We start from the raw sequence: 27,383 nt of genomic DNA, 5'->3' as shown, positions 1-27,383 counted from the left end.
GTTGGTCACAACAATGGAAGGCTTATTCCACCTTCCTTCTTCGTATCTGATGGAAGCTTTTCATCCATCAGAATTTTGAGTAGATATGAAATGAGATGTGTCAAATGAAACATCATTGTGGCATAAGTTTTTCTGACTAAATTATCCCGTGGCCTTGAGCCTTCTCTTCCTGGCATCAACTGGATGAAGCCTGCTTGAGGGTGACTGCTGCCACAAGCTGTCCATGAGTTAGGATTTCCAGCTGCCCCTCCGAGGTTTTACTAGTGCAGAACAGTTACAGGAAAAAGGAGTGAGCCCCAGCGAGTTGAAGGCAGCATTAAAAGACCCCAAAAGCTCTTGCACCTTCAAGGAGTCCTGCCTGAAATGCTCTTGGTCCTTGTCTCTTCCCACTCTTCTCTAGAGAGACTGACAGGCTGGGGGCTGTGCCTTCTCTCTGCAGACCACTGTGAATAACCTCCTCTTTTTTTTTTTTTTTTTTCCCCTAATACCACTGTGTAGCACAGGCAAGATCATGTAAGAAAACAAATGCGGGGTCAGCACTCAGTTTTCTTGGAAGTTCATTAAAACAGCAGTGTCTGGAGGCCTCTTGCCTAAATAATTTTATAATAGAAAACAGACTCTTGTTGCTTTCTTTTGGGCTACTATTTTTATTTGGTTGTTGTTCCTCAAGCGTTTTGGTCCTATTTCAAAACTTGCTTCAATTAAATGAAGAGAGGTGGTTTTTTTTTTTTTGGTGCTTTCCAGTTTCAAAGCTGTGCTACTACTGTGAAACTTCTAGGAGTCCTCTGAATTATGAAGCTAGGATTGACAGGGATTTTCCTGACAATAACATTAAAAAAACAAAGTGTAGATTAAAAATTTGGAAGAAAATAAACCCCCCTCCCCTTCCCTCCCCCAGCCGAGATCTCCTGTTGCTTCTTCTGGCATGCATCACATCTTTGAGGATACAGTATCATGAGAAAACTGTCACTTGGTGATGTATTAGGGTAATATATCATGAGAGCATCATTTCTTTAGAGGATATGGGCAGTAAAAGACATGATTCTGGCCAGACAGAGCAGCAGGGGACCTTGCTTTTTTTCTTCCCTTTTCTTTAATCTAGCCCTGTTTTTGTGTTGTACAGGAGTGAGTTTCTTCATGGGATATGACTTGTTGCAGAGTAAGTTAGGAGGCCCGTTGGGCTTTTTAAACTCTTTAAGAAGTACATGGCCTCAAGGGCTGCTTTGTTCAAAGTTCTTAGAACAGGCTCAAGCCCCAAACTAGAGCATTTGCCACTGCCTAAACCTCCAGTGTAAGGGTCGAGTATACAGGCTTCAGACAGAGAAGGCAATAAAGATGCAATGACAGGTGACTATTATTTGGATAATATATTTGTAGATGTGGCCCATCAAAATGTGATTTAATTACATTTATAAAAACAACAGTCAATGCACCTCTTTTAAATACATGTCCATTGAAATTTCAATTCACATCAGTAGAAGAAAAATTACTGTCAGTCAGTATTCAGTCTGTAATAGAAGATGAAGTTATATCCAAAAATAGGAATTCTGAACTGATGGAATCAGATTTTGATTTACTTTTTAAAAAATGTTTTCATGGTTTTGTTTTTCTCTCATTGTCCATGTCTGCTGGAAAATAAGCTGAACACAGTCTATAGGACCAGGATGGAAGTAATTAAGAAACAAGAGTATTGTTAGGACACTCTTTTGATGGGACCGAGTTAATTTTTGAGATGGGACAAAACATAACACCATGGATTAATCTAAAATTTGTTGAATTCAAATGATTTAATAATTTATTTTAAACCTTTGGCACAATCTGCTTTACTCTCTATGAAATTCATCAGTGCCACCCTCAAAAATTTTTTGGGCTAGAATTTACTTAGAGTGTTTTCAGACCAATTTGGCTTGGGGATGATACGAGCAAACTTCTCCTTCTACAAGTCATCCTATGGCACTTAGAGAGGTCAGCAGAGTGGAGTGCTCTAGGAGCTAATACACCCAGGACAGCGATGCTGTTCCACATTTGTAGACTTCAGCTGTGTATGAGTGGCTTCTGGATCAAGCTAAGATAATGGAAGATTTTATGGCCTCAGCTGATCATCACTTCTCTGGGAGAATGAATTCTGACCCATCAGCTTCAGTTAGAGTAAACCAGGCTAGGGAGGAACATTCTTTCAGGATCACTCATTTAGTTTAAAAGGAGTTGGGCAGTGATCATCCAAAAAAGTTTTGCTGGCTGATCTGAGTGACTGGGAACACCCAGCAAGGGGTAGGTCATAAGCTCATAGGGTTGGGTCAGTGAGCTGTAACCTTTTTCAGCAGCATGGATATAGTTTGCACCCTGAGCTTCAAATCAACAGGTACTGCCTGTGACTACTGTTTTCTTAGGTATTGGCATCAGATTTAGGTGACTGATAATTAATATGAATTCTTTACTGACAAAGTAGAAAAACCTTTAATTTGTCTATTGTTTGTTTAAAAACAGATTTAAAATTCACAGAAAAAACTATGAATTTTAAATGCATGCATCTTGTGAAATGCAAAGGTGTGGTATCCTACAAGTACCCCAGTGTGTACCCCTTCCCTGAAACCTGGCTTCTGGATTACTATAGGTAGTTTTTCAGACTAGAGTACAAACTGCTGGGACCCTGTGAAGACCACGTCTCTTACTGCTTATTCTTGCTGACCTAATCCGCAGTTATGGTCACTTTGTCTGGCTGTGTTGATAAGCTCACTGGAGCAGGGATGTATCTTGCTCCTTGCATGTGCTTATATGATGTCTGATGTAATGGGACCCTGTCCCCAGATGCAGCCTTAGCAGTTGCATTAATGCGAACAAATGTAAGAGGAAAAAAGCCCTTTCTTTTCATCAGTAGTGCAATGGGCTGCTGTCAGGGAGTACTGGGATTGCATCAGGCTACCGAGGTCATCACTTTCCTCATGCTGGTGAACATCATTAAGCACAGTGGAAAAAAAAAACATTAAAAAAAAAGTCTCTTCAGTCTATAAGGGGTTGTGAGTGATATGTCCTGAATGACTTGCACATACTCATCTCTTCCTCACAGCAGTGGGGAATACCCGTTCGCAGTGAAATTTGGTGTCATCTTTCAGCAGGGCCTTTGTTTTAATCATCTTTCCTAGGGAGTGGGGACAGCTCGAATTATGAAGGGGGTGGCTGATGCTGGCTGAGCACCACTGCCGGGAGAGCTGCAGCCTCCTCCCTGCTTGCCCTCAGAGAGGCCAGATAAACTAAAGAGATTACAGGGGGTAAATCAGAGGCTACTGAGTGCTTTGCTCAAAAAGGACACAGAGGCTCTGTGGACTGAACTAGCATATTTTTTTCCTCATGAAATACTGTCATTTGCATCTAACGCAATTCATGCTGAAATCACAGTCATGTTGTGCCATGGGCAAGAGCTTAATGCTGAAAGTACTGAAGGATATGTTTGGCATCACTCCTGTAAGTTGTCCCATTGAAACTGAAAAAACACTTAAAATAATAGGACTTTTATCTCTGTGAGGTGAAGCATATGCCTTGGTGTTTGTAGGTTTATGTGGGTAAACAGAGAGAACTGCATCATTTTGCAGAGAACAGGCATTGTTTCAGAGGAAAATATTTTTTTCCACCTTGAATTTAAAAACATATCTAGTGTGCTAAATCTTTTTTGTTATTATAACCACAAAATTTGTTTTTGCAAGGAAAAACAAAAACAAAAAAAACCCAGATAATTGGAGGGGAACAAAGGAAATGAGACCTTTTTCTCATCTCCATTGACAGTGGTTCAAAATGTCTGCATGCTTCTCTCCTTGGGGAGTGGTGTCTCCTCCCTGAAGCCAAACTGTGTGTCTCTTGCTCAGGCAGAGAAATGCTCATGGAAGACAGGAGTCCCACAGTATTAGTAGGGCTTGCTTGCCTGCATCAACTCTGCCAATTAAAGAGAAGTTTGTAAGTCGGACCCGAGACAGTAAGTTCCAGGCAGGAGTGCCAAAGAAGCAAGGGTAGTATTTTCAGAAAGTGCCTCAGGATTTGTCTAGACCAAGAGTTATGCACGTGCCTGAGCCTGTTCTTGAGTTCAAGTTGGCCCAACATCGGGGTTGTCTGCACGTAAGCATAGGTGCAGGCACACACTTGGGAGCCTGGTGCTCCCAGGCCTTGCTGAGGGACAGAGCCTGGGGCCAGTGCTGGCCTAACCCTTTTCTCCTGTGGCCTGCGTGGACTGAGCATGGCTCCGTGTGCACTCGAGGGGATGCTCTGGCTCTGTGCAGCATCAGACAGAGAGCCAGCAGCGTAGCCAGAGAACGTGTGGGTCATGGCACGCAGCGTGAGAGATGCGTTTGAGCCTGCCCTGTGCCTTGTGGTGGAGATGTTGCTTATGTGACTTGAGTGCACTTGTTTCATTAGTTTTACCTGGCTTTTTTTGTCTTCTAAGGTCATATGTGCATATTTGAAAGCTGCATCCCAAATTCCCCATGGGTAACTTTTGCCATTGTTTGAAAATCGTTATTGTTTTGGTGAATGATCCTGGCAGAAACTTAAAGACTCTCTGAACTACTTGGTGAGGAGTCCTATCAGAATTACTAGTGGGACTGTGATGAATAATGGTAAAAAATGCATGTTTTCAGGATTAGCCATTAATGGTAGTTCATGTTTCTACCTAATCTGTCTCTGTTGCTTTTATTATTCTTCGCTCCACAGCTTTTTTTGGTTAAATGGAAGTTTAAGTGACATTTTTGCTGTTCAATATAAATAGTTAATAACCTCAGGATATCAGAAATGCAGTGTGAGCCTCCTAAAAGCATTTTCAATAAATAAAAAGGGGAAAAAAAACCAAACAAAACAAGACTCTCACTATGGAAATATAGCCCCTTGAGAACCCACATCTGCAAGACCTTCAGCAGCCAGCTATGCCAGCATAACAGTGGGTTCGGGGTACCACTGATGGAGGCACTCCTTGGTACAGCCCTGAAGAAATGAATCAGAATCTTTTTTTTTTTTTTTTTTTTTCGTTTTCCAAGCTAAATCCAGGTTGAAAAGAGCCATCCTCCTGGTGGCTGCTGTGAGCCGGCAGGAGCCCAGTGGGGAACCCTGTAGAAAGTTGGCTGCAGCTTCCAACCTGTGGTTTGGCACATGTCCTCTTTAAGACCTCTGCCAAATATTCAGATTTTTTTTTAGTGTTTGGTTTGTTGTTTTTTTTTTTTTTTCTTTTCATGTTGGCATTCTGTTTAACTGTACCACATGAGTTTAAGGCTGTTAGTTTGATATACTTTGTCACCAGAATGGGCTCTTTTGTGTGGAGTTTTTTGATGGAAGGTAAAAATACGAGGTGTATGTAAAGGTGAACAAATTGCGTTGAGAGGCATTGTAGTAAAGGTAACATGAAGCAATAACACTGGTATTAGATCTGGTTATTGTATCTCTCCTGTATGGGAATTTGACATCACCTTTGCATGCCAAGTTAAAGAGACCTTTGGTTCCCCCTAGCAAAGCATGGGAGAGGGGAGAAATGTGGGCACTCAACAAAACTTTATGATCTTTTTCCAAACACATTAAAAGATGAGTTCTCCAGCAGTTGGTCTCAGTGAGCGCAGGAGAGGAGTCCGGGGTGATCCTCCGGCACTTCCCTAAATTTTCCTTTTCAAGGGAGTCTGGGATTCCAGCATGAACCCTTTGCCGAGCTGAGCGCTGACTGGGGAGTTGCATCAGCTGTGGCAGCATTGTTCTGGATCAGCCTGACCTCTTTTAAAAAAATACGTATTTTTCCAACACTAATAAAAACTTTAGCTGAGGTTCTCTCCCTTTCTGTGTGTGTGCCTGAGCACTAAATTAAAAAAAAAAATCCCAGATGTGAATCTATAAACCATCTGTTTAAAATAACTATTTCGCAGGACTATAATTAAAAGTTATTTATTATGAATCATGGGATCCTATTATGAATTTGACTGACTCCCAGGTTTCTGATTTAGCGAACGGTTTATGTATTTATGAGCCATGTGTCTCTTCCGCACTTCTCAGTGCCAGAGTGCATGTCCTTTAAACAAAAGGAAAAAAAATCCCCTACCCTCCCATAACTGTTGGCTTCTGAATGTTGCTGTCTAAGAAGTTTTCTCTTAAGAACAGCAAAAATCAAAGTATCTGCGAGCTTTCAACAACTCAAGAGATGCTGTTGACAACACGGAGGTTTAGTAATACAACTCTCCTGCATGCAGCTACTTAGCAACTTTTAAAATGTATGGCTGGGACAAGTAATGAAATGTTATGATTACTGGGGCTAGGAGGGGACATATCTGGAAGGAAAGGATTTGTCACTGAAGTCCGTTTGCTCTCACTCTCTCCGCTTTGCCCTTGTGAAATGGGAGGGAACAAGACAACAAAATAGAAACAAGCAGATAGACAGTAGCAGTGTTTTGGGTGATAGGGTGAAGGAAAACAAAAAAAGCTTCTGACGACAATTGCTCTTTGTTTTATCTTTGTACCTTTACACCCAGTGGGCCCAAGAGATCTGCACTGGATAATGCCTGACTGCAACAGACTAAACAATGATTTACCAGCCCTGTTTTATCTTTTGTTGTCCTGTGATTGTTCAGCATGGTACACTAACCCTTTCCTCCACATTTGCTGGCCTAGTTTTCCACAAAATGCAGCTTTGAGCTGAAACAACAGGATTTTTGGAAAGAATTTTGGGATTAAATCTGGTCCTAGAAGCAGTAAGAGACACTTCGATGTGCTTCCCTGGAGCTACACTCATCTCTTCATAGTACAAGAGGGATTTTGCTGTGAAAACTATGCCAGGGCAATATGTTGCAATTGTGGTACCTACTGTATGTTTGTTCAGCAAAAAGTCCCAAAAAGAGAGGTGGGGACTGCAGCCCTGAGTGTTGCTGTACCTCATACCCTAAAAGAGCAGCCCAGCCCTGATGGGTGTCATCCGAAACAGCAACTTTTGGAGCCATCTGTAATACCAGCTAGAGAGGAGGAACATAAACTTTGCAAATCCCACCCTACTGAACTGCTTAGCTGCCCTTCTTGTGCTGGCAAAGATTAGTTCTGCTTACCTGTGATACACAGACAGGGAGGAGGATGCAGCTTCTCCTCCAAGGGGCAGAGCTGATCTTGCTCTTTTATGAAAAAAAAAAAAAAAAAAAGAGAAAAAAAAAAAGAAGGGGGTGTGCGTGAGTGTGGTATCTCCTGCCAACCTTTTAGCATCATGCTGTAACAACTCGCCTTTGAGATGATGATCCAGGTTTGGTGCCCTTCATGTCCAGATGCACTTCAAAGATTCATCTCCCACTTTCCCTTTAAGCATCCTCACTGTCAGGACTGGTGGCTTTGGAGACATGAGGAACAAGCCCCTCTTCTGCAGAAGCTTGGCCGCTGAGCAGCGAGTAGTTCAAGTTCTACTGGGCTAGAGAAAGGAGATAGAATCTGTAGCCCACTACTTAAGATACTCGCCAAGGGGGAAGGACCCTTCAGTTTCCATCACTGCACCATGGGCCTCTAATGTTCTTTATGTGGAAGAACTGCTTAATGTAAAACAGCCTTTGGCACCAGGACATGAACTCCAAAATCTTCCCTCCCAGAAAACCTTCTAGCTGCTAGGATATACAGCCTGGCTCGGTTTTGCTTTCTCTTTCCAGTTACTTCCATCCTCACCTGTAATGCAGGTCCTGAGTTTGGGGATGAGCCACTAGCATTGCTGGTGATAAGGGATGAAGAGTAAGATTCAAATTTGGCTGCCCCCCTGAGTTGGATCAATGATACCAAACTCGTCATTGGCAGAGATTTCTGATTTAAGTGATATGGGACAAACAGGAGGCTTTTACTTAGTAACAGTAAGTAGCAAGTATCCTGTCTGAAATATGTGTGTCTGGGTCATCCTTAGGAACATTTTACATTGCCAACAAGAAGCACCATGTCAGGATGTACTTGAGGGCAGAGGGAGGCAGCTGGTGCTCAGGAGAGAGGGCAAGAAGCTGCTTGGAAAGCTGGGTTGCATGAGACATATGCCCCAGGAGTCCCTGGGGAATCAGGGAACAAAAAGAAATACAGAACTGGGTTTTAATTCTTGTCCCTCTTGCTGCCTTCTGCAATAATGATTTCTTCCTTTGGAGAGGGAGCCCAATAGGTAGCTGCCTGCCAGGCCCCCTGATGTGGGTCCAGCCCAGCTATGTTGGCCCAGAAGGGCACCACGCACCTTGCATCTCGCAGAGGTCCACGATGCATGCTGCAGCTGGGTAAATCATGTTCTCCAAAGGAACATACTCTAAACTGGATTTTTCCCTTCCTTTAAACCCTCTTTCACCATGCAGAAGATTTTCCCATGGATAAAGGTAACAGGGCCACTAGACTTATTAAATCTTTCCTTGAGCAAACTCTCATTAAAGAGAATCAGATCATAGCAAAACCCTTTAAAATACAGACTGTTTGTAGTGGATTTGGTAAACTTGATTCTGCTGCCCTTCAACAGGCTTTATGGAGGCAAAGTCAGGGGGCACTATGTTCACGTAAAGGGAATCAAGATTTCGCCCTGCGCTCTCAAAAGAAGTTGTTGAGCCAGTTGCACCGCTGTGCTGTGGCTGCTTTGTGCCAGTCCAGAGCTACAGACCTGCCATAAATTCAGCTTAACTCACCAGTTAAATTGCATTTATGGTTGCTCTGCAATGCTGGAGTGATGCAGAGCAGCCAGCATATGGCAGTGACTAGCAGTGACCTGGCTTTTTACAGTAGTTGTTTGTGTCACTGCATCTGCGCTTTAGGGTCTGATTCCCATTTGCTGATTTCACAGTGGCTTGGTGAGAGTCAGTCCTCATTTACACTGATAAGATTGAAGTGCCTTTATAGCTCCCATCAGATCAGGCAGTGACTCTGAAGAAAATAAACCTCTGATTTTAGACAAAGCGCTGGAGTGTAATAAAAGCTGTGTGTTATCCTTCACAAGCACCTTCAATAAGCCACAGGGAGCAAAAGAAAAAGACTGGAAAGCACAGATTCTTACCTTTAGTTTTATGATTTACATTTTTGTAGCCCTTTGATTTTTTTGGTCTCTAATTAAGTCATAAGATTGGGTGAGGTGGGTGCTTGCATCTAGTAGATGGCCACCTGTGTCACTTAATGAACTGAGCTACTAATTATAGGTGGAGGTGACTTCAGAGGGCTACTTTCAGTCAGGAATTTCAAGTAGCAAAATTTTACTGAAAGAAACACCCAAAGTATTTGTTTTCTGCCCTTATTTAAAAGCAGGGATAACCAAAAGGGTTGACACCACAGGGGCAAGGCAGGCTATAAATGGACTGTTTCTCCTGCCTCCCGTTGCACATCCTCTATTGACATTCCTTAATTTGATCAGTGTGCTCTTTGGCCTTGGCCATCGCTGGCTTTTTGCCATAGAAAGATGACACTATAATGTAGAGTGATTCTGCCTGTTTGTTGTGTTTCATCGATTCTCAGCATTTTGGGGAGAAAGATCAATTATGGTAGTCTCTTTTCTAGTAGAGTATATAGGAGCCTTTTTTGAAGGACCTCTGGGTAGCTAGGTAATATGCTAGCTAAAAATTACTTTCATCAGTGGCAGAGAGTTTTGTTTTCTCAGAGCTTGCCACCTCTTCCTCAGCCGTCTGTCCTTTTGTCACTGTCAGAATTGATTCCTTAGCTGTGCGGTTCATGGGGCAGCACCTCAAGACCCCAAGGATATTTTAACAAGTGCATGGTGTAGCTAGTTGTTCATTTAAGTAAGGTGGATTTCTTCACTGGGGCACGTTTTCTGTACCATGATGGGTAGCAGTCATGGATTACTGTCTAACGGGAGTTTAAACACCATTTACTTGGGCTCCTGGATAATTCTGAGACTCTTTTCCTACTGTATTCCTTCAAGGGGAGAAAGGTGTTTGGAATCACAAGGATCCCTCCTGAAGTGAAAGAGCTGATTGCTAGCCTTACATTTTATTTTTGGAATTGCAAGAAATGGTAGCTCTGGATTTAGTTTGCTTGCAATAGCTTTTCTCTATTTTTTTTTTTTTTTTTTCCAGAATAAGGAAGTGACATGCAAAAGGGAGAAGTGTCCGATGCTCTCCAAGGACTGTGCTCTCGTCATTAAGCAGAGAGGCGCTTGCTGTGAGCGTTGCAAAGGTGCGGTTCTCCTCCTGTTGTTTCCCCCTTTTAAAAATGTTGTCAGTTCACATTTATGTTGCCAGAAATAGGACAAAGTTGGGAGCTTCTCAGCTGGGACTTGGCTGTCACCAGAGCCTAGAAAAGGGCAGTAACCATAATTAAAATAAATATGTTTACAAAGCTGGTGGAGATGCATAAATTCACATATTCATCCTGTAATTATTAGTTCTTGTGCAGCGGCAGCCCTTTAGAAATGTCTCTTTATTGTACTTGGTTGGTATTTTGTCAGTCTTTTAGGAGAGATCTCCTTTTATAACTTTATCAGAAATACTTTAGGTCAACATCAGTCTGCTAATAGTTACCAGTCCATAGGAATTATTAAACTTTTTGTGTGGTTGGACAGAATAGGAGTAATGCTTCTGAGTAGTAAAGAGCAGAGTAATTATTCATGACTATTTTTATTTCTCCTCGTACTACAAACAAACCAAGCAAGTTCTATTCATTTTACTAAATATTTCCTGAATCACATAATAATATCATGGACATTTTTATTAAAGCCCAAATGGGCAACAATCTGAACATTATACATTTATTTATTGGCTAACACTGTATCATCCAAGATCTTTAGAATGAGATAATTATCAAATATTTAAAAATTGGTAAATGAAATATGTAAGCATGCATGGCATGTAACTACCATGCTTATCCACATGCAAAATGTGCATGTTGATGAAGTTGAAAACTAGTCTTTTTTTACATTAATACAGTAAGTAGTGTGCTCTAAAACACTAATTTTGTTGAGGGACTGCTGACGCAATCAATGAGGTGGAGAATGTCAGATTCAGACAGCTTTACCTTTCTTTATTCCTCTCTGTTGTTTAATTCCCCAGTGGTGATAGAGTGGTTTTGAAAAGGAGATAGGGTAGGATAAATTGTTGGGAAATGCAAGCATTTATTGCTTTCCCAGAGGAAATTCAAATGCAGGAAAACAGATTACACTGAAAGTCAGACGGAAGAGATATATGATGGATGTGTGTTTTTCCTGGATGGTTGCAGAGGTGTGTTAGCTGCTGTGCTCATGGTTTGCTTCTGTGCTGCAACTCTGGCAGAGGTTTGGCAGCCTCAGTTTGAGGATTTGTCTAGAAGTCTGACACTTACACAAAAAGGAAATTAACTGGGAAAAATTTAATCATTACTGAAACAGTAAGAATTTGTAGTTACACTTTTTACATAAATTAAATGTAATTTATTTATTTTGTCAAATTGTGTTTAGTGTCAACTTTATAGCAAAAGATTCCTAAGCATTGGTTTGATTAGGCTGGAGGTTGATTTTTCCTTTCCGTAATGGGATGTGTAGTTTGTCAATGGTCTGAAGAATTTATATACAAACATATATATATGTGCAGGCATACATACAAAATGATTCTATACTAAAGGAAGATTAATGTTTCAAAGTTGAGGATACAGATATTATTTTAATAAAAAATTCTGATGTATTATTTTCATTCAGACTCCTTGTAAGATTTTCTTTTTATCCTGAATTGGGATGAGTACCTACAGAACATTATTAATAGGCTTGAGCCTGGCATCTGCAGATTGGTATGCCTGACATCTCTAATGGAAAAATTAATAGAAACTGTTCAAAAATAAAATTAGGAGGCACAGGGATAATTGTGATATAAGGGGGAAGAATTACATCTTACAAAGATGCAGGGGTCCAATAAGTATATAGACATAGAGATCCAACTAATAGGCATCCAACAAGATCCCTCACCAAAAACTACAAAAGAAACTAAGCAGCCCTGAGTTTGTAAAGAAACTCTTCTCACCAACAAAACTAACACGTGGTGATAATGAATGGTTATTTTCATAATGGAAAAAGCTTACCAGCGGATCCTAGCAAAGATCTCAACTTGTCAACATGCTCAGAAATGATCTAGAAAAGGGGTGAAGTGGGACAGAAAGTTTGCTGATGATGACCTGACCTCTAGCGTAGTAAAGGAGGAGCAGTAAAGGCTGCCTGCAAGGAGTTGCAGAAGGTTCTTAGGACACTGAACAACTGATGACAAAATGGCAAAGGACGTTAACGTGGATGGGAGTAAATGGGTGCACACAGGACAAAACAGTCCTAACTTTACAAATATAATACTGGGCTGAGTTGAAAATTACTGATTAACAGCTCTTTCTCGGTGTTATAAAAGATGCTTCAGTGGCAGAATCAGCTCCAACCCCAGTAGCTCTCCAAAGGGAAAACAATGTTGGGTTTATTAAGAAAGGGGTAGGGTACAAACCAGAATGCCTGGTTATCCCTCTGTGTGAGTTCATGGTGTTCCCACTGAGGGAACAATACCAGATAGGCTGCTTATTCTCACTCCTCTGGAGGCTAATGTAGAGCTATGGAGCCTTCCCTGTATTTGTTACTTTTTCCTGGGTGTCTGTTATTGGCTGCTGCAAGATAGAAGATCCTTGGCTAGAAGGATGTTTGGTCTGATCTAAGATGGCAGTTCCTATGTGCTTAAGATGCAAGAACAACTTTACATTTCAGGATTTAAAAAAAAAAAAAAAAAAAAAAAGGTTCTGAATAAGTTTTTCTGCTTTTTCTGAAAGGTAAAGCAAAATATGCACCAGTATAACTACAGCAGTCCCAACACCACACACTGTCACCAGGTTGTTGGGGTGCCACGGGAAGAGGCTGCTGGAGCCACCTCTCCCCTGGGGGAGGCTGCTTGCTCTCCTCCTGCTGCCAACACTGCTGAAGCTCCCACTCTGTGCTGTGCAAAATCTGAAATGAGTGTCGTGTGGGGAATATTTGGGGACTCAAGGGTGCAAACTCCAGCCTGGCTGCGCAGCACTTCAGCTACTCCCTTTGGTGTCCCAGCAGCTCCCCAGCACTCCCCGTGCAGAGCTCAGCTGCAGCCGGGACTTGGCCCTGCAGCACTTGTTCTCAGTTACTATTTTGTCAAGCTGCCAGAGTGCCCATAGGGAATGCAAGCAGGAAAAGGGAAACAGGGATTTTTTTAAATTTTTTTTTTCTTTACTGGTTGCATTTCATCTAAACGTGAGCAAAATGTTACGAAGAAAAGACATCAGAACCTGATGGCTTTTTCCTTGGCTTCATTCCCAAAGCCTAGAAAAGCTTAATAAGGCCTTATGAGCTCTTTTTGCCAGCTCTCTTTGATAGCTTCACATCTTCCTACCTTGTGAAGAAATGAATGAATGAATGAATGAATGAATGAATAGCTGCTGTCATTTGAGTGCAACATCAGGAGGATAATATCAAGACCAAAGGGTATGTTTCCAGAACTGACTTGTGTAGGAAGGAAACCACCACTCATTAGTCATTTGTGACATTGCTGCCAGGATATTTTATTTTATTATGAGGAATGCATGAGGACTGGGTATGTAGGCCGAGTGTCTCCGATAGTGAAGTAGTAGTCTGAAATGAAGAAATACTATGCTCCTGCAATCGTGCATCCAGCTGAACTTCTGTGTTTAAAACTTTGCATACAGGAGGAACTGAATTTTTGGTAGAAAATTTTTCCTGCAAAAGGTTGTGTGCTGAGCATAAGTCCCTTGCTTCCATTTGGCTATTTGTATGCTACTTAATTTCTAGCTTTTTTTTTTTTCATTTTTCTTAGTCAACAAAAAAGTAAGAAACAGCAGCAAGTATAGCTTTTGCAATCAGAAATTTCACTGTGGTGGAAACAACATGTTATCCCTAACATATTAAAAGATTTGGCTTTACTTAAGATTTTAATCCTCTAGACTAGCAATGTGTTTTAACACTGTTCTCGACTTCAGGCCCATAGGACCTTGGATGGCAAAGTCAGTGGGTCAAGGCTCTCTTGCTGTGTGTTTGTGCAAAGTCTGGAACAGAGAAATGTAGGGCCATGACTATGGCTCCCTGCTGCAAGGAGAATGCAAACAACTAAGTATAATAGTGAAAATTTTCAGTGAGATTATTCTTCTGACAGATACTTACTGTAGTTTATAAAGCATGCTATATACCTCTAGCATACTATTCATTTTGAAAATATTAAAAAATTAAGCCCTCTTATTACTTTAGTATAGGATAAAAAGGCCACTTTTCATCTCTTGATTTAATATGTTTAATGAAAACACACAAGATCACTGAGATTATAGAAATAAAGTTGGCAGCATTTTTTTATTTAGTTGGATGGAGACCTGTCACTTGGATATAGAGCTCTCTACTCCTCTAGTAATAAGGTATTTGCTCTCTGAAGAAGTGGTATTACGGTCTCATGGCTGCCTAAAGTTTGCATTTCTGAAATTGTGCATCATACTCTACTTTCTTATCCTAAGAGTCTGAATCATCTATGGATGCACAAAAACAAAATTGGTGGGTATTTGTTACAACAGATACAATTTGTTGTAAAGTTTCTTTTACTTTCCATGTGCAGTTTTGCTTTTCTGCCCTTATTAACGTTTGAGAGTTACTATGGGGTATTTTTTTTAAAATTAATGATCTTAGAGCTTCACAGGCTATGCTCCATTGATCTGGAGTCTACCAGAGAATGGAATCACAGCCCAGGCAACAGCAGCGCTAGTTCCCCTGAATATTGAATATCCAAACCTATTGTAGTTAATTGTGCATTTCTTGGAAAGGATATCAAATATTATGGTTGAGGACTGCAGCCAATTTCAACTATTAGGGCTGGCTTGCATCAGAAGTTAGAGGGAGGTCATGAGTTTATCAGTGTTCTGGCTGCTCTACTAACACCTTGCAGGAGTCATGGATACATTTGTCACTTTGTTCGCCTGTGGACACCCCTAGCATGAGATACCCGATACCAGTTTGGTGCCCTGCTGTAAGACTGACCAGGGCGGCCTTCGCGTGGGGCTCTGATGGGGCACTAACTTGCAGCCCATCCTCACATGCTCTAAGGCAAGCTTTCCGAGACAAGGGTGCAATATAATAAAGATGGATGGGGATGCGCTGGAAAGATAATTATATATTTTCCTACTAAAATTGTTTTCACCTTCATCTGAATAATCTAGTCCTGGGATCTGTCAGAGATTGGTTATGGAAAGAGACGTTCTGGGGACATAATCATGTCTTAACCTTTCTTTTGGCCTTTCTCACTGCCTCTCAGTCTCTTGGTAATGTGCTCCAGCTCTGCACCAGGAGGCCTGTTGCTTGAGGCTGGTGGTACAGTTTCAAAGTTTATTCAATTTCTAGCTTTCTATTTCAAGTAAAGGCAGGGATTTTGAAGCACTGGTGTATAGCCACTAAGGATAGTATCATCCAGTATCATCATGGTGCTAGCTTTGATTACTTCTGGTTGTGCCTAAGAAAAGGTCTCTACCTCTCCATTCTTTGTTTGAGTTAAATCTTCTTACAAAGGTCTTAGCACATACATTTCATATCCCTTGAATATCTGGTGTACAGTTTGTTCAGTAGTGCCTCAAATTTCAGATTTTCTTACTTCCTTTGTTAATATAATTTTCCATTTAGGTAAGAAGCTTTTAATGAACCATCTTGTTATGTTGTCATAAATACTTTTGCAGTCAAATATCAGTTACCCAGACTTTTACAATCACAGAGACACTCATTCAGGACACTTGTATTAGAAAATAGCATGAGACCTCTGTGGTGATATGTGAATGCACTTTTGTACCTTGTGTGTGGACACTGTGTCCAGTGCAGCAAAGTAAAAGGAAACTGAAGACCAGGCTGGAGGCTTCACAAAATGTTCACATGCAGTGTCTCTCTGGAATAACATGATAAACATCTTAGGACACTTAATACTGGAACAAGAATTTATTTAATTTTGAAGCTGTAAGCTCTACTGATCATGAATGATTTTGCTGGTGTGAGGAAACAGGGTATAAATGGCAAGTAATTGTGTCACCAAGCAACATCCTTCATGACACCCCCCGTATCCACGAGAGGTCACAGTTCTCCAGCTGCCAGGCTTGGCAAGCATATCAAATAACAGCTCAAGATTCAATGGCAACTCTAACTATATGGCATTTTGGATCACGAGGTTCTTATGGACCCTGGAGAAGTACTTTTTTCCCCCTATATATACATTTGAGAAGGTGAAATTCAGTTCTAGTGGGGTGCAGCCAGCAAAAACATCACTGGGAGGAGTTGATGTCTTTGTCTCTGCTGCTATTTGCTCAGCCAATGTGATCTGCTTTGCATCACATGCCTGTGAACTGGGCAGTCGCATCACAGCTCACCTCCATGGCCACTTCACTCTGCTGTGTTTTATGCCCTTTATATGGCCCCTGCGCCTCACATCCCTTGGGTATTGTAATTGCGATGGCTCGTCTGTGAATAGGTTTGATTGTACTCAGAGAGGAAAGACTTGGATTTTCACTGTTTAGAGTTAGACTTAATAAGCATGGGAGATTTTGTCTATATTTTCACACTTCTGTGTTGACAAATGAAAACCAGGGTTACCCAATAGAAAGTTTAATTTTCTAGTAGCTGTCAATGGCTTTACCATCATTAAGACATGTGAAAATATATTTTATAATAGGTGTACGTGTGATTCACAGTTCTCTTATTCTGGCCAACAGATTTCATGCCAGGGAAATACTGCAGAATGTGGAAGTTATTGGTTGAGGGTTTTTCTTTGTTTGGGGTTTTTGGTTTGTGGTGTTTTGTTTTTTTGTTTTTTTTTGGCTAGAACTGGTATTTAGTGTTAGCATGCCTGGATACCTCCCTGAGGATTAATTTATCAAACACTAAATAAAACATGTCTTCTGACTGTTTTCTTTTTCCTAATGTTTATTTTCCATGCCAATAGAGAGGTTACTTTTTTAAATAGAAAGTGGAGGGAAAGCAAGAAAAAGACTTAATAGGAGAAGAAAGATGATGAAGAAATGAGGTATGGGGAGCCAGTCTATTGTGCACCAATCTATCACTTTCTCTTGGGAGAATAAGGAAATGACTTGTCTATAAAATTCTCATTAGCCTAAAGTAAGCAAAAATCTCTTCTGGAATCTTATTAGGCAATGTCAAATTGAGTAATAAAGGCTTGTTTTTAATGAACTCCTGAGGACACTGGTTGAGCTTTAGCACTACTTGACTGTTTCTTACAGTCAATTTCCCTATCTTCATGATACTGCTCTGTGATGGGATATCTGGGGAAGAAAAAAAAGGGTCATTTAACAGGGTTACTGGATTTGGAAAGACAAATGGCTTCCTGATTGTCAACTTGTCCACATGCCAATAACAAAATCTGCTATAATTTACCTCTTTTGTTATTCTGGTCCAATTCTGTGTGAGGATGCTTGTTTTGGAATTAAATTGCTCTCTTCCAAATTAAATCAACCAAAAGTCGGTTTATTATGTTTGAAACTAAGTTGCTCACGTAAGGCATGCACAACATTGAAACAAAATAGCTAGATTAGTATATTAGAAGTGATTTAACTATTTTATAGGTATTTTTTTTGTGCAGAAATGACTCAAGTCTAGAGGATCATTTTGCTTTTATGAGGTGACTAGAAGGTAATTAGCAGTTTCCACTGCATACACAACAGTTGACCAACTTCAAAGTAGTCAGTGGTTTGTTTTGATTCAGATAAGCAACTTTCAGCTTGCATGTTTGTCCAGGACTTATCTGAACTATTAGGGTTGAAGCAGGTAATAGGAACAAAACCTACAACTAACTGGAAGTTAATATTTTACATTAATAAAACACCAGCTATTCTTAAAGAAAGAAGCATGAAGGACTAAAAAATTAAGACACACTCCTTGACTGATATGAATCACCTTAGCTCCATTAAAATTGATGTAGACCACTGATACTTAGCTTCCTTCTGTATGTGGAATGCTAAAGGTTTTCCTTAAGGGGTATATGTCACAGGACCAAATTTAACTATTAATCTTGAATCTGTTCCTTAGATTGTAGATTACTTAGATCTGTTACTTAGATACTGTACTTAGAATATTCTCAGGCTTTTCGGTTACCCTCTTGAAAACCTCCTCTGTAGCCCTTTCTTTTAAAGTTTTGTTTTATGTATCTATTCAGGCAGAATAAGTGGATGGCATTTAAGCAATTGGGCTGGGCTCTGATCTTGATTTATTCTTTTCTCCTGCTCTCCCTTTCAAATCGTGGATGGAGACAGTAAGTTAATGTAATAGCATTTCCAAAGGGAATTAAAGCAGCTTTTAGGAACTTGAAGTATGTTCTGCCATACTCTGTTGTAGAAATTGAGATATGGGACTTTAGACATGAGATATTCAGTGACTGCTATTTTCCAAGCAAAATATGATGGACCTTTAACCATGGTGAGCTAGAATGGCTCGACTGAGTTGGCATACGGAGCGAGGCAGGTTTCGCTCAGCTGAATTTAGGTGAGGCTCGTAAACTTCCATGCTACGAGGAGGTGGGCTAGGAAAGTCCGGGTGTATGTTTGCATGTGGCAGCTAAGAGATGTGTACATTGAAAGTGAGGTTCAGAGAAACTAGCCGGTATGTGGGCTTTGTTTCTTTTTCTTTTGAAGAGTGGTAGGTGTAGCTCTGGGGCGTCCAAAGGGCAGAGTGTCAGGGCACACCTCTGGTCAGAGACAGGTTAAAATCTCACCCAGAGATTGTAAAGCACTTCCTTTCATGCCCTCTCTTCAGTTTGCCTGACATTCAGCCTTCCCCCAGCTCTCACCAACCAAGCCTGCTTGTGTTAGGGCTAACTCTCCTCTTCCTTTGTGCTGTTTTCCTCAACTGAGCATCTGCTGAAACCCAGCTCCCACCGTGCCTTGCATCGGTGCTTGCACAATGCTGCTCTGCCTCCCTTATTCAACCTGCTGGACTGTGCCAAAGCTCGAGAGCGATCTTAGTATCTCCGGTGACTCTGCAGACTTTCCCATCCAGATATCCAGTTCTAAATTTCCCTTTTGCTGCCTGCAAGCTCTCCCAGCTGTGGTTACTTCTGGTGTGCCCATCCCCGAGCGCTGGCAGCACCATGTTATCAGTGACAGAGATGGCTTGCAGGCAGGTGGAGTGCAGCTCCCCCCTTGCTGCTTTCCACTGGGACAATGTCTGGTGCTGCGGGCAGAGGATTCTGCAGCATAGCTTGAGTATGTATTTCGAATGAGAGCACTGGTGACTGTACAGATGCACCACCTTCATGCTTTCTTGACCAAACTAATCCTTCAACTGAAAATTTCAGTTTAATATGCACATCTGTGCATGCAGATTAACCCTGGGTCATTAGCTTTCTTACAGAGGAAACATTTTAAATTAAAGAACATAATTGGTGAGCAAATATGCAAGGTATTTTGCAGTTGCTAGTTTCCAACCTGGCCCTTGATTCTGCACAGTTCTGAAGGTGCCAGACCCATATGGTAAAACACATCACAGATATTTAACAACACAGCTTGTTCCCATGTTGAGTGTCTAGCACACGTGTAAATCTTTCTTGGATTGGGACCAATATGCCAGTATGGCCTGGGCTTCTGCAGCTTGAGGATGCTGAAACACGTTGAACAGGCTCTGCCACTCATCAGGGTTTGCATTGAGCAGTAAGTGAGACTGTGCTACAAGATTAGCTCAGTATTTTCCAGAATGGGACTTCAAAATGCATAAAAGGAGTATGGAGCTTCATGCGCCTCACTTGACGTGTTGGCCTGCGTGTATGAGAGCTCACACAGGACTGTATTTAATATGCTGAGAATCTAAACATTTTATTATTCAAAACCACTTCATAGAGGCATTGCTACTTAAAAAAAAAAAAAAAAGTGAGATTCAGATGTATACTTAGTACCTTTCAATATTTGTCAAAGATTAAATTATCACACCAGCTCTTAGACTACTGATCTACTCTTAAAAACATACCTGTTTCAGCTTAGATAAGTGAAATAGCCAAAGTATCTGCAAATTTCTCCTGTGTTGCTCTGTATTTAGCCTGGAAAAATTTCTGAATACTTCAAATCCTGAAGTTTAAGTCTTCTGTTATTTAAGATCTTAACTGGAGGCAATAACACATTTGTAAATGATCTTTATATATCAGGTTTCCTTTACATTTTGGATTTAATTCAAAATGATTTTGTGGGGATTTTAAGTTCCTCAGCAGTTCAGAGTTGTTACCCTCAAGTTTTCTTACACAGTGAACTCAAAGATTTACTGGTGTAGGGCTGATAGCTTGTCTTTATTTTCAGAAGGGCATAAAACATAGCCTAAAGCAGTTCAGGACAGTGCACCCTACACAGCAGAAAATGGCTTAGAGTACCTGCTGAGGTAGAGTGTGGAAAGAGAATGGTGCCGTGGGCATCATTTGACTGTAGTTTTGTGCTTGGTGACTCTGTGTATATGTCTGTGTTTCAAAGTCTCTGGCAAGACTCCTGTTGGTTTCATGAGCCCTTTGATCAAGCTCATTTTGAATAAAATAGACTAGGAAAAAAACCTCAGAGCAGTAAATGGAAAATGGGTATTTTTCCTGCAGAAAACAAGGGATGTGTTGCTTCTAAAGTTTTTTTTTCTGAAACACTTTGGCTCCCCAAACAATTAATTTTTAATTGAAACCATTTTGTGTTAATAAACTATTTTAAAACAAATATTTAATTTCTGCTTAATACATGTTTTCTAGTTTTGATTTTCTGGAAATTTACTTTATTCTTTTCTTTGTGTTCCTTTTTGGTTTTCCTTTTGCAAAATAACAGAAAACAGTCAAAGAGTGGGAAGGGAAACTAGTAGGAACATGTAATTAAAAATGTGAAAATTAATGTTTGTTTTTTTGGGGATTTTTTTTTCCAAACGGCTCAGTGAAACTTAATTTTGCACAAAAAACGCACGCTGATTCTGTGCATGGGCAAACCAACCTATTTTCTGTTAACAAAGTTGTCATATAACACACAAAGACATATAAAACCAAACACTGTGAGTCTCCAAAATGTCCCACTTAGAGATTCATCACCCACACAGAAGAGCTTAATGGCTTTTAGTTTGTGTGGATGTTGATCCCTTCTGTCATGAAACTGAAAAGGAGGGGTAGCTCTGCTGATGTCAGTTCATCCATGCTGAGCTGCGCTGGCTGAAGAGGTCTCCCGGGAGTTTTGGTTAATGGATGAGGATAGCATGGTCAAGCTGGATGATGAACATTTCCAGCTCTTCTCTTACCCTGTCTTCTCTGTCTCCCCACTCCAGTGCATGAGTGGCTGAGCAGCTCCTGAATGGACTGCAGAATAACCACTGACATCCATTTTTAGGTAAATTGTTTCTGATTTTGGTTTGTCTTGGTCAGCCATTGTTAGTAAGGAGTTTGGCCAGTCATGCATCAGCAGCAGATGTCCAGGGTGGTGGTGCTGCCAGCCCTCCCAGGACTTGATCCTTCTTGTCAGTCCCAGCTCTCAGCAATACCTCTTCTATTAACCCAGGGGAGAGGATGGGTCACATTTAGGATGTTGCTCTGTGAGCCTCAGCAGCAGCCTCCCACGAGATCATTGCGTTCAGCTGAACTGATATGCTTCTCTCTCTTCCTCTAGATTGCAGTTTTGGAGGAAATACGTACAACAGCTCTATGAAATGGCACCTCCCTAGCAATCCCTGTGTTACCTACCAGTGTCAGGTAAGGATGTCATCAGAATCGTGCTAATTGAGTTGTGAGTTTTTCCCATGAAATTCTGAGGCTTTTTTTATCCGATCCAAATAACCTGCAATATTTGATACCCAAAGCACAATATGGACTTTGCATTTAAAGTAGCTTAAATGCACTCAGATGTGGCCAACTATAACCAAACATTCAGAAGGATAGGTTTTATATGCCTTGAGTACCGTGATACCCAAACATTGCTGAAGGAGAGGTACACAGCTGTGCCATTTCCTGCTGTCTTGACCTTGAAATAAGTAATCTTTTTTTCAGCATGCTAAGCCTTTTGTGAGATATAAATTATTATTTTAGTAATGGGACACTTGTGTATGTGTCCATGTGTTTTACCTGGGATGTTCTTTAAGAGAAACCCACAACTGCATCTTTTCCTGGGCTCCTGTGCTGTTAACACAATGGTATTTTTGGTAGCTTGCTTATCTGCAGCCATAACATTTGCTAGATTGTTCATTTTCAGGCACAAATCAAGTAATTATGCAGGGAATTTTAGCTACTGTCTGTGAATAGGTCTGCCATTTTTGCTGACAATTTGATCTGGTTTTAATAACAACACTCAGGCAGCTACTAAGAATTACAACTATTGGAAAGAGGAGAGATGAATGAGTATGAAGGGCTTCTACAAATAGGAAAAGAGAGTTTCAGTGGTTTTCTCCTTCTGTGATACTTCTGCTCTATGAAAACCCACCCACATTTTTAAAGACAAGTACACTGAGAAGAATAAAGCTGGAGCAGCAGTATTCTATATCTTTTCACTTAATGAAAAGATAGTCATAGTGTGTATTTAGATACTCATCACTACTAGCTACATTAAATGAGCATTTTTTATGATAAAATATATAAATTTTAAAAATATTATAATAAAAAATAAATATATAGATTAAAAAAAAAAATCTTTATTGCCTGTTTCAGTGTCTAAATGCAAAAGTGGGTGATCCTGTTTACCCTAGATCCACACATTTAAAAAACAGGTTTCCCTTGCCTCTGACTGAAAAGCTGCAAGCGGGAAAAAAAACAAGTAGCAGCTTTTTGTGCACAGATCTTCACACCCAGATTTGTTCAGGAGGACTCTTGACTTCTTCAACAAGAAGTACAGGAAATGTTAATTTACTAATACTTATCAGGCACGGAATCAAAGATAAGCGTCTCCCCTCTACAGAACAAGATGCTTTTATCTGTTTTCTGAGTCTTTTCCTCCAAGGGGAGAGGGACTAGAATGCCTTCTGTCTGGCCTGTTTTCACCAGAGCTGTGTGGCAGATTACTGAGGCTAAGGATTCCTGATAAAGCAGGATTCCTTTTCCTAAGAAGGTGCTTGGTTTCTTGCCTGATGCATTTTCAGGCAAATCTTGTGCCTGGAGTCAGGGAGACTCAAGTGGATCTTTTGATTGTGGATTAAACTGAATCCTGATACCAGGCAGCAGGTACAGAAAGCAAAAAGGTTTTGAAATCCAGTGCTCTACAGCATGTGCCAGGCTTTAATTGTACTGCTAGTAATTGTGGATTTTTGCTTGTTAAAGCAACCACAGTGCTAGCAATGAACATGTCTGATCTGCTTCTTTTTCAGGAAGGAGTGATAGTAGAGTCGGAGGTACAGTGTGTTGTTCATTGCAAAAATCCTTCCAAACTGACGGGAATGTGTTGTCCTGTGTGCCCAGGTGAGATTTCATGGGAAGATGCCTCTCTGCATGTGCAACTATTTCTGATGATAGCTGTCATTACCTGGGAGGTTGCTTCTAACTTCTCCCTTATTCTTGACAAGTTACTAAAATGTGGGCCAGAGGCTCGCAATGCACTAAGTGACACAAGAAGAGCTTGTTTAATATTTTTCAGCAGAGGACATACAGACTAGAGGATGCATAGGCAACAGCCTATGGCAATATCCACAGATGTATTTATATCATTTTTCAGATGGTCTGTCAGCTGGGTTTGCCTGGCTGATGACTGGGATTTTGTTAGGAGGGGAAGTGTAAGAGTAATCCTAAAAAAGGAGACTCACTTTTTGAAGAGGGGTGGGAATGTGTTGCCTTTGTGAAGCACAGTAGCAAGTTAACATGGTTTTGTAGGCTAATTTGATTTTAACAGAGGTTTTGTAGGGAAGCACTGCTCCAGTTTAGATATAATGGGTTTATTGTAGTCTAATTAGTTATAATTTCTACCAACATCTAATGTAAACTCAGGGAGTGAGTAGTAAAAAGCAAACAGCTTAGAAAAGTGTTTCAAAGCAACTTTTAATGGAAGACCTGACTTAGCCTTGACTGCATTGGTGTAAATTTATCTGCTATAGAAGGAGGCTTTTTTTCCCCAAAAAGATGTTTGGGGGTTCTCAAGGCTTTTGTAAATACTTCTGAAGTGATTTATATCAGAGAGGATGGTACAATTTACTTTTCATATTGTCCTGTGGTGGGGTGTATTATAGAGAAAAGGCAGTGTGCTATCCTGAGCTAAACTTATTAAAATGTTGTTTTCCAGGCTGTATATTTGAAGGGAGACTTTACAATGAAGGAGAAGAATTTAGGCCTGAAGGAAATAAATGTACCAAGTGCTCTTGTATTGTAAGTATTTGCCTTTTGGCATTGTATCTCCCTGTATGAACTTCAAAAGGCATGTTATTATTGCCATAACAAAACAAAAATATAAGGAATTCAACACTGTTATGCATTCTTCTCTTGGAGTTCAGGTTTCTGTTGAAGATTTTGCCACACTAATACAGTATATCACTCATATTCTGAGTTTATAATCTTTTTTGTGACTTTACACTGTACACAGATAGAGAAGGATATTGGGGAGAGGGTTGATGCATTAAGTTTGTGACTCTTTTTTTGTGATGGGACCATGCAGGAAGAGACAGAAAGCTTTTTGGGTTTCATCTATTGATCAACATTTATTAGATGACTCCTTAACCAATCTTTCACAAGGATTCCTTTCAACTGTATGCGGCAAAAGCCTTTGCTCTGAATTACTGAGTGAAAGGATGAGGGTAGCCTCCTTAGGCTGTCCCAGGTGGATTTTGGCCTGACGCTTAATGAAAAGGTCATATCCTGGATTTTATCCTTGACTAGCAGCAATATAGAGAGGAAGTAATAATTGCATCCTTTGGGTAATGAGCACAGGCTTTTCCTTCACTTCCATTAAGTTAAAAGATAATGCTCTATGGGTTGGGGCAGATAACTTTGACTTTATTGGTCTGATCTGTGAGACCAGTAAAATGCGAAGTTCAAATCACTGCTTTTGTTGCAACTGATGATCTGGTTATCAGCACAAAATGCAAAGCTGGAGATCTTTGCATTTCAGTAGAATGCTTAGAGTTGTGTCAGTACCAGACACAGCTCTCCAGCATCATGAAAATAAAATAAAATGGAGGAGAGAAGGATATAATTAAAAAATTAATATGTATTTATACATAGACAGACACACACACATTTAATGAAGGTGCTGCAGAGAACTTGGACTCTTTTGTGGGAAAAAAAAAATCCTGTTAATCTGCAAAATTAATATACACTAAATCATCACTGATCCTGTGGAGAATTACGTTGCTCGGGTCATTTTGTTTGGTGTTTTTTTTTAAGTTTTAATCCTGTAATAATGAAAATATGCCATTGCATGTCACAGTGATATACACTCTGTGCTCCTGCTCTGCTGAGTGCCTCTGGTCCCAGGCTGAGGAATATTATTAGCACCCCCTGTATTTGGTGGGTCCCCCTCTCACTTCAGCTTCATTACACTCCAGCTTTCCTTAGTCATGTTCCTCAGGGGAAGGCAGGTCTAAATGGTTGAGAAGTCTGTGGAAACATGCTTGAGTCTTTTCAGACTGTGCTTTGCTCTTTCATAAGTACTGTACAGATATTTCCTATTGCCCAGTTGTTGGTGTGCCAGTACCTCCTTGATCAACTTTCCTTTGTTTCCTGAATAACAAAAGCAACTGTGCCGAGAAGAGCATGAGAGGTGGTGGGAGATATTTGGGGAGAACAATATAAAGAAATACAAGAATATAGTGTCAGGCCTGAGGGTCTTTCCTTGACAGTTACCAGTCTCAGCTACCTTAGAGAAGGAAATGCATCAGCTACTGATAGTAAGACATTTAAAGCCTCAAGCAAGGGGCTTAATAATCTCCTCTGAGAAAGACAGTGTGATGGTTTTGGATGTTAATGACATCTCTATAAAATGTCCAGCTCTAATTCTGACTCTTACCAACAGCAAAATAAATGCCATCTAGGCGTAAGCCACACCTGACCTCCCTTCCCTCTCTCTGAAATGCCTTTTTTTACCCTCTTGCCTGTTTCCTTCAGGATTTGGGCCCATGCTAATTCCTACGTAATTTGAATTCAAAGAAAATAATGGGGGCATCTTCAGGGTTGTGATAGTGGTTTGCTGCCTGCTTTATATCCATATATATCCATATTTTGGAAATGGGTCCCCAGTTAATCTCTTAGCTGTTGGTGAATGTCTTATTTCAAGATACCTATCTAGTCATGTGTTGTGATGGGAACAGGCTTGTGTCTGATGTGCTGTAACTTGTGCAGGCTTTAACAGATAAAAGGTAGCTCCTCACCCCAAATTAGATTCCTTCTGAGATTTCAGATTGTAACTATTTAGTGAGCCTTTTGTGGAAATGTGGCAGAGGAAGTGGCACAAAATATTGCCAAGGTATTTTGGGGCGAGGTGGGGGGTAGTGTAAGGATTCAGGCCACTCTCACTTCAGGGTGAATTCTGTATTTTACTTGAGAGCAAGCTTTTCTAATGATGGGACAGGCCATCACTGTCCCAAGTGTGACTCAGGCTGGGACTGCAGGCTGCATTGAACAGGAAGAATGTAGAGAGGGATGGCTGTGATTTGTTTTCCTGGTGGGAAACAAATCACAGAAACAAAACCTGGTAGGGTTGTCACACACTCACTAAATGTATTGAGATGAAGAATTAGTTACAGAAGATGTATTTTCCTGTTGCAAAATGATGTGCTTAAAAGGCAACACACGTCAGCAAGCCTGGACTGTGAGGCCCAGCCTTTGGAAAGCTCTTTGGTAGTTCATGAGTTTCAGCTCAAAGTGGTGCCTACTAGATTCTACTGAGCTCCTAAAGAATATGAAATCATTGTTAAGATTTTTAAAATTGTTTTTAACGCCCACTGCTTGTGCAAATGAGGACAAAACTGGGATCTTAGGAGCTGGGGATCACTGTCTTGGAGCAGGCTGGCTGACTGTAAGGCTTTCTCTTGTGCTCCATGGCTCTGCAGTGTAGGAAAGCAATGGCATGACTACGAGTGAGTGATTCCCTTGGTCCTTACCTGCCATCCACGCAACTCCTTAATATGGTTTCTGTTCAGTACCACTTGTGGTTCTATTTATTGTCTGCTGAAAACTGGACCAAACCCACCAAACTCATTTCATGAAGGTCACCGAAACAACCCATTAGCTAATAACTTTTGGGTTGCTACTGAGCCAGGCCACGCTCGCGGCAGTGAGGCAGAGATGAAAGACCCTGTATTCCATTACCACTCTCCTAAGCGAGCTGTTCCTTGGGGCGACTAAGATTTCTTGGTGAAAATGAAAATGTATCACCTCTCACTCAATGCATATTGCCTGTCAGGAGCGAATGAGCTGGCTTTTAATGACTCGGTTTCTCTGGGGAGAGGCATTTGTGTAAGAAAGGTGGACGGGATAATAGGGATCTCCTCTCACCCCGGCTCAAACCCAGCTGTCTCGCAA

The 27,383-nt window shown here is 40.8% G+C and overlaps 1 protein-coding gene across 2 annotated transcripts in view; it reads left to right on the top strand.

Moving 5' to 3' along the window:
• The window catches only part of BMPER (BMP binding endothelial regulator), a 148,883-nt gene that overhangs the window by 14,331 nt on the left and 107,169 nt on the right, over positions 1–27,383 (top strand). For both annotated transcript variants that reach the window (XM_074898158.1, XM_074898159.1), the window contains 4 exons: positions 10,026–10,125; positions 21,562–21,644; positions 23,246–23,336; positions 24,151–24,233. In XM_074898158.1, coding sequence (XP_074754259.1) covers positions 10,026–10,125; positions 21,562–21,644; positions 23,246–23,336; positions 24,151–24,233 — 357 coding nt within the window. The remainder of the gene's footprint in view (positions 1–10,025; positions 10,126–21,561; positions 21,645–23,245; positions 23,337–24,150; positions 24,234–27,383) is intronic.

This window comes from Athene noctua, chromosome 2, assembly GCF_965140245.1.
Source record: "Athene noctua chromosome 2, bAthNoc1.hap1.1, whole genome shotgun sequence".
Taxonomy (NCBI): Eukaryota; Metazoa; Chordata; class Aves; order Strigiformes; family Strigidae; genus Athene; species Athene noctua.
This window is presented reverse-complemented; position numbering and strand designations above follow the sequence as displayed.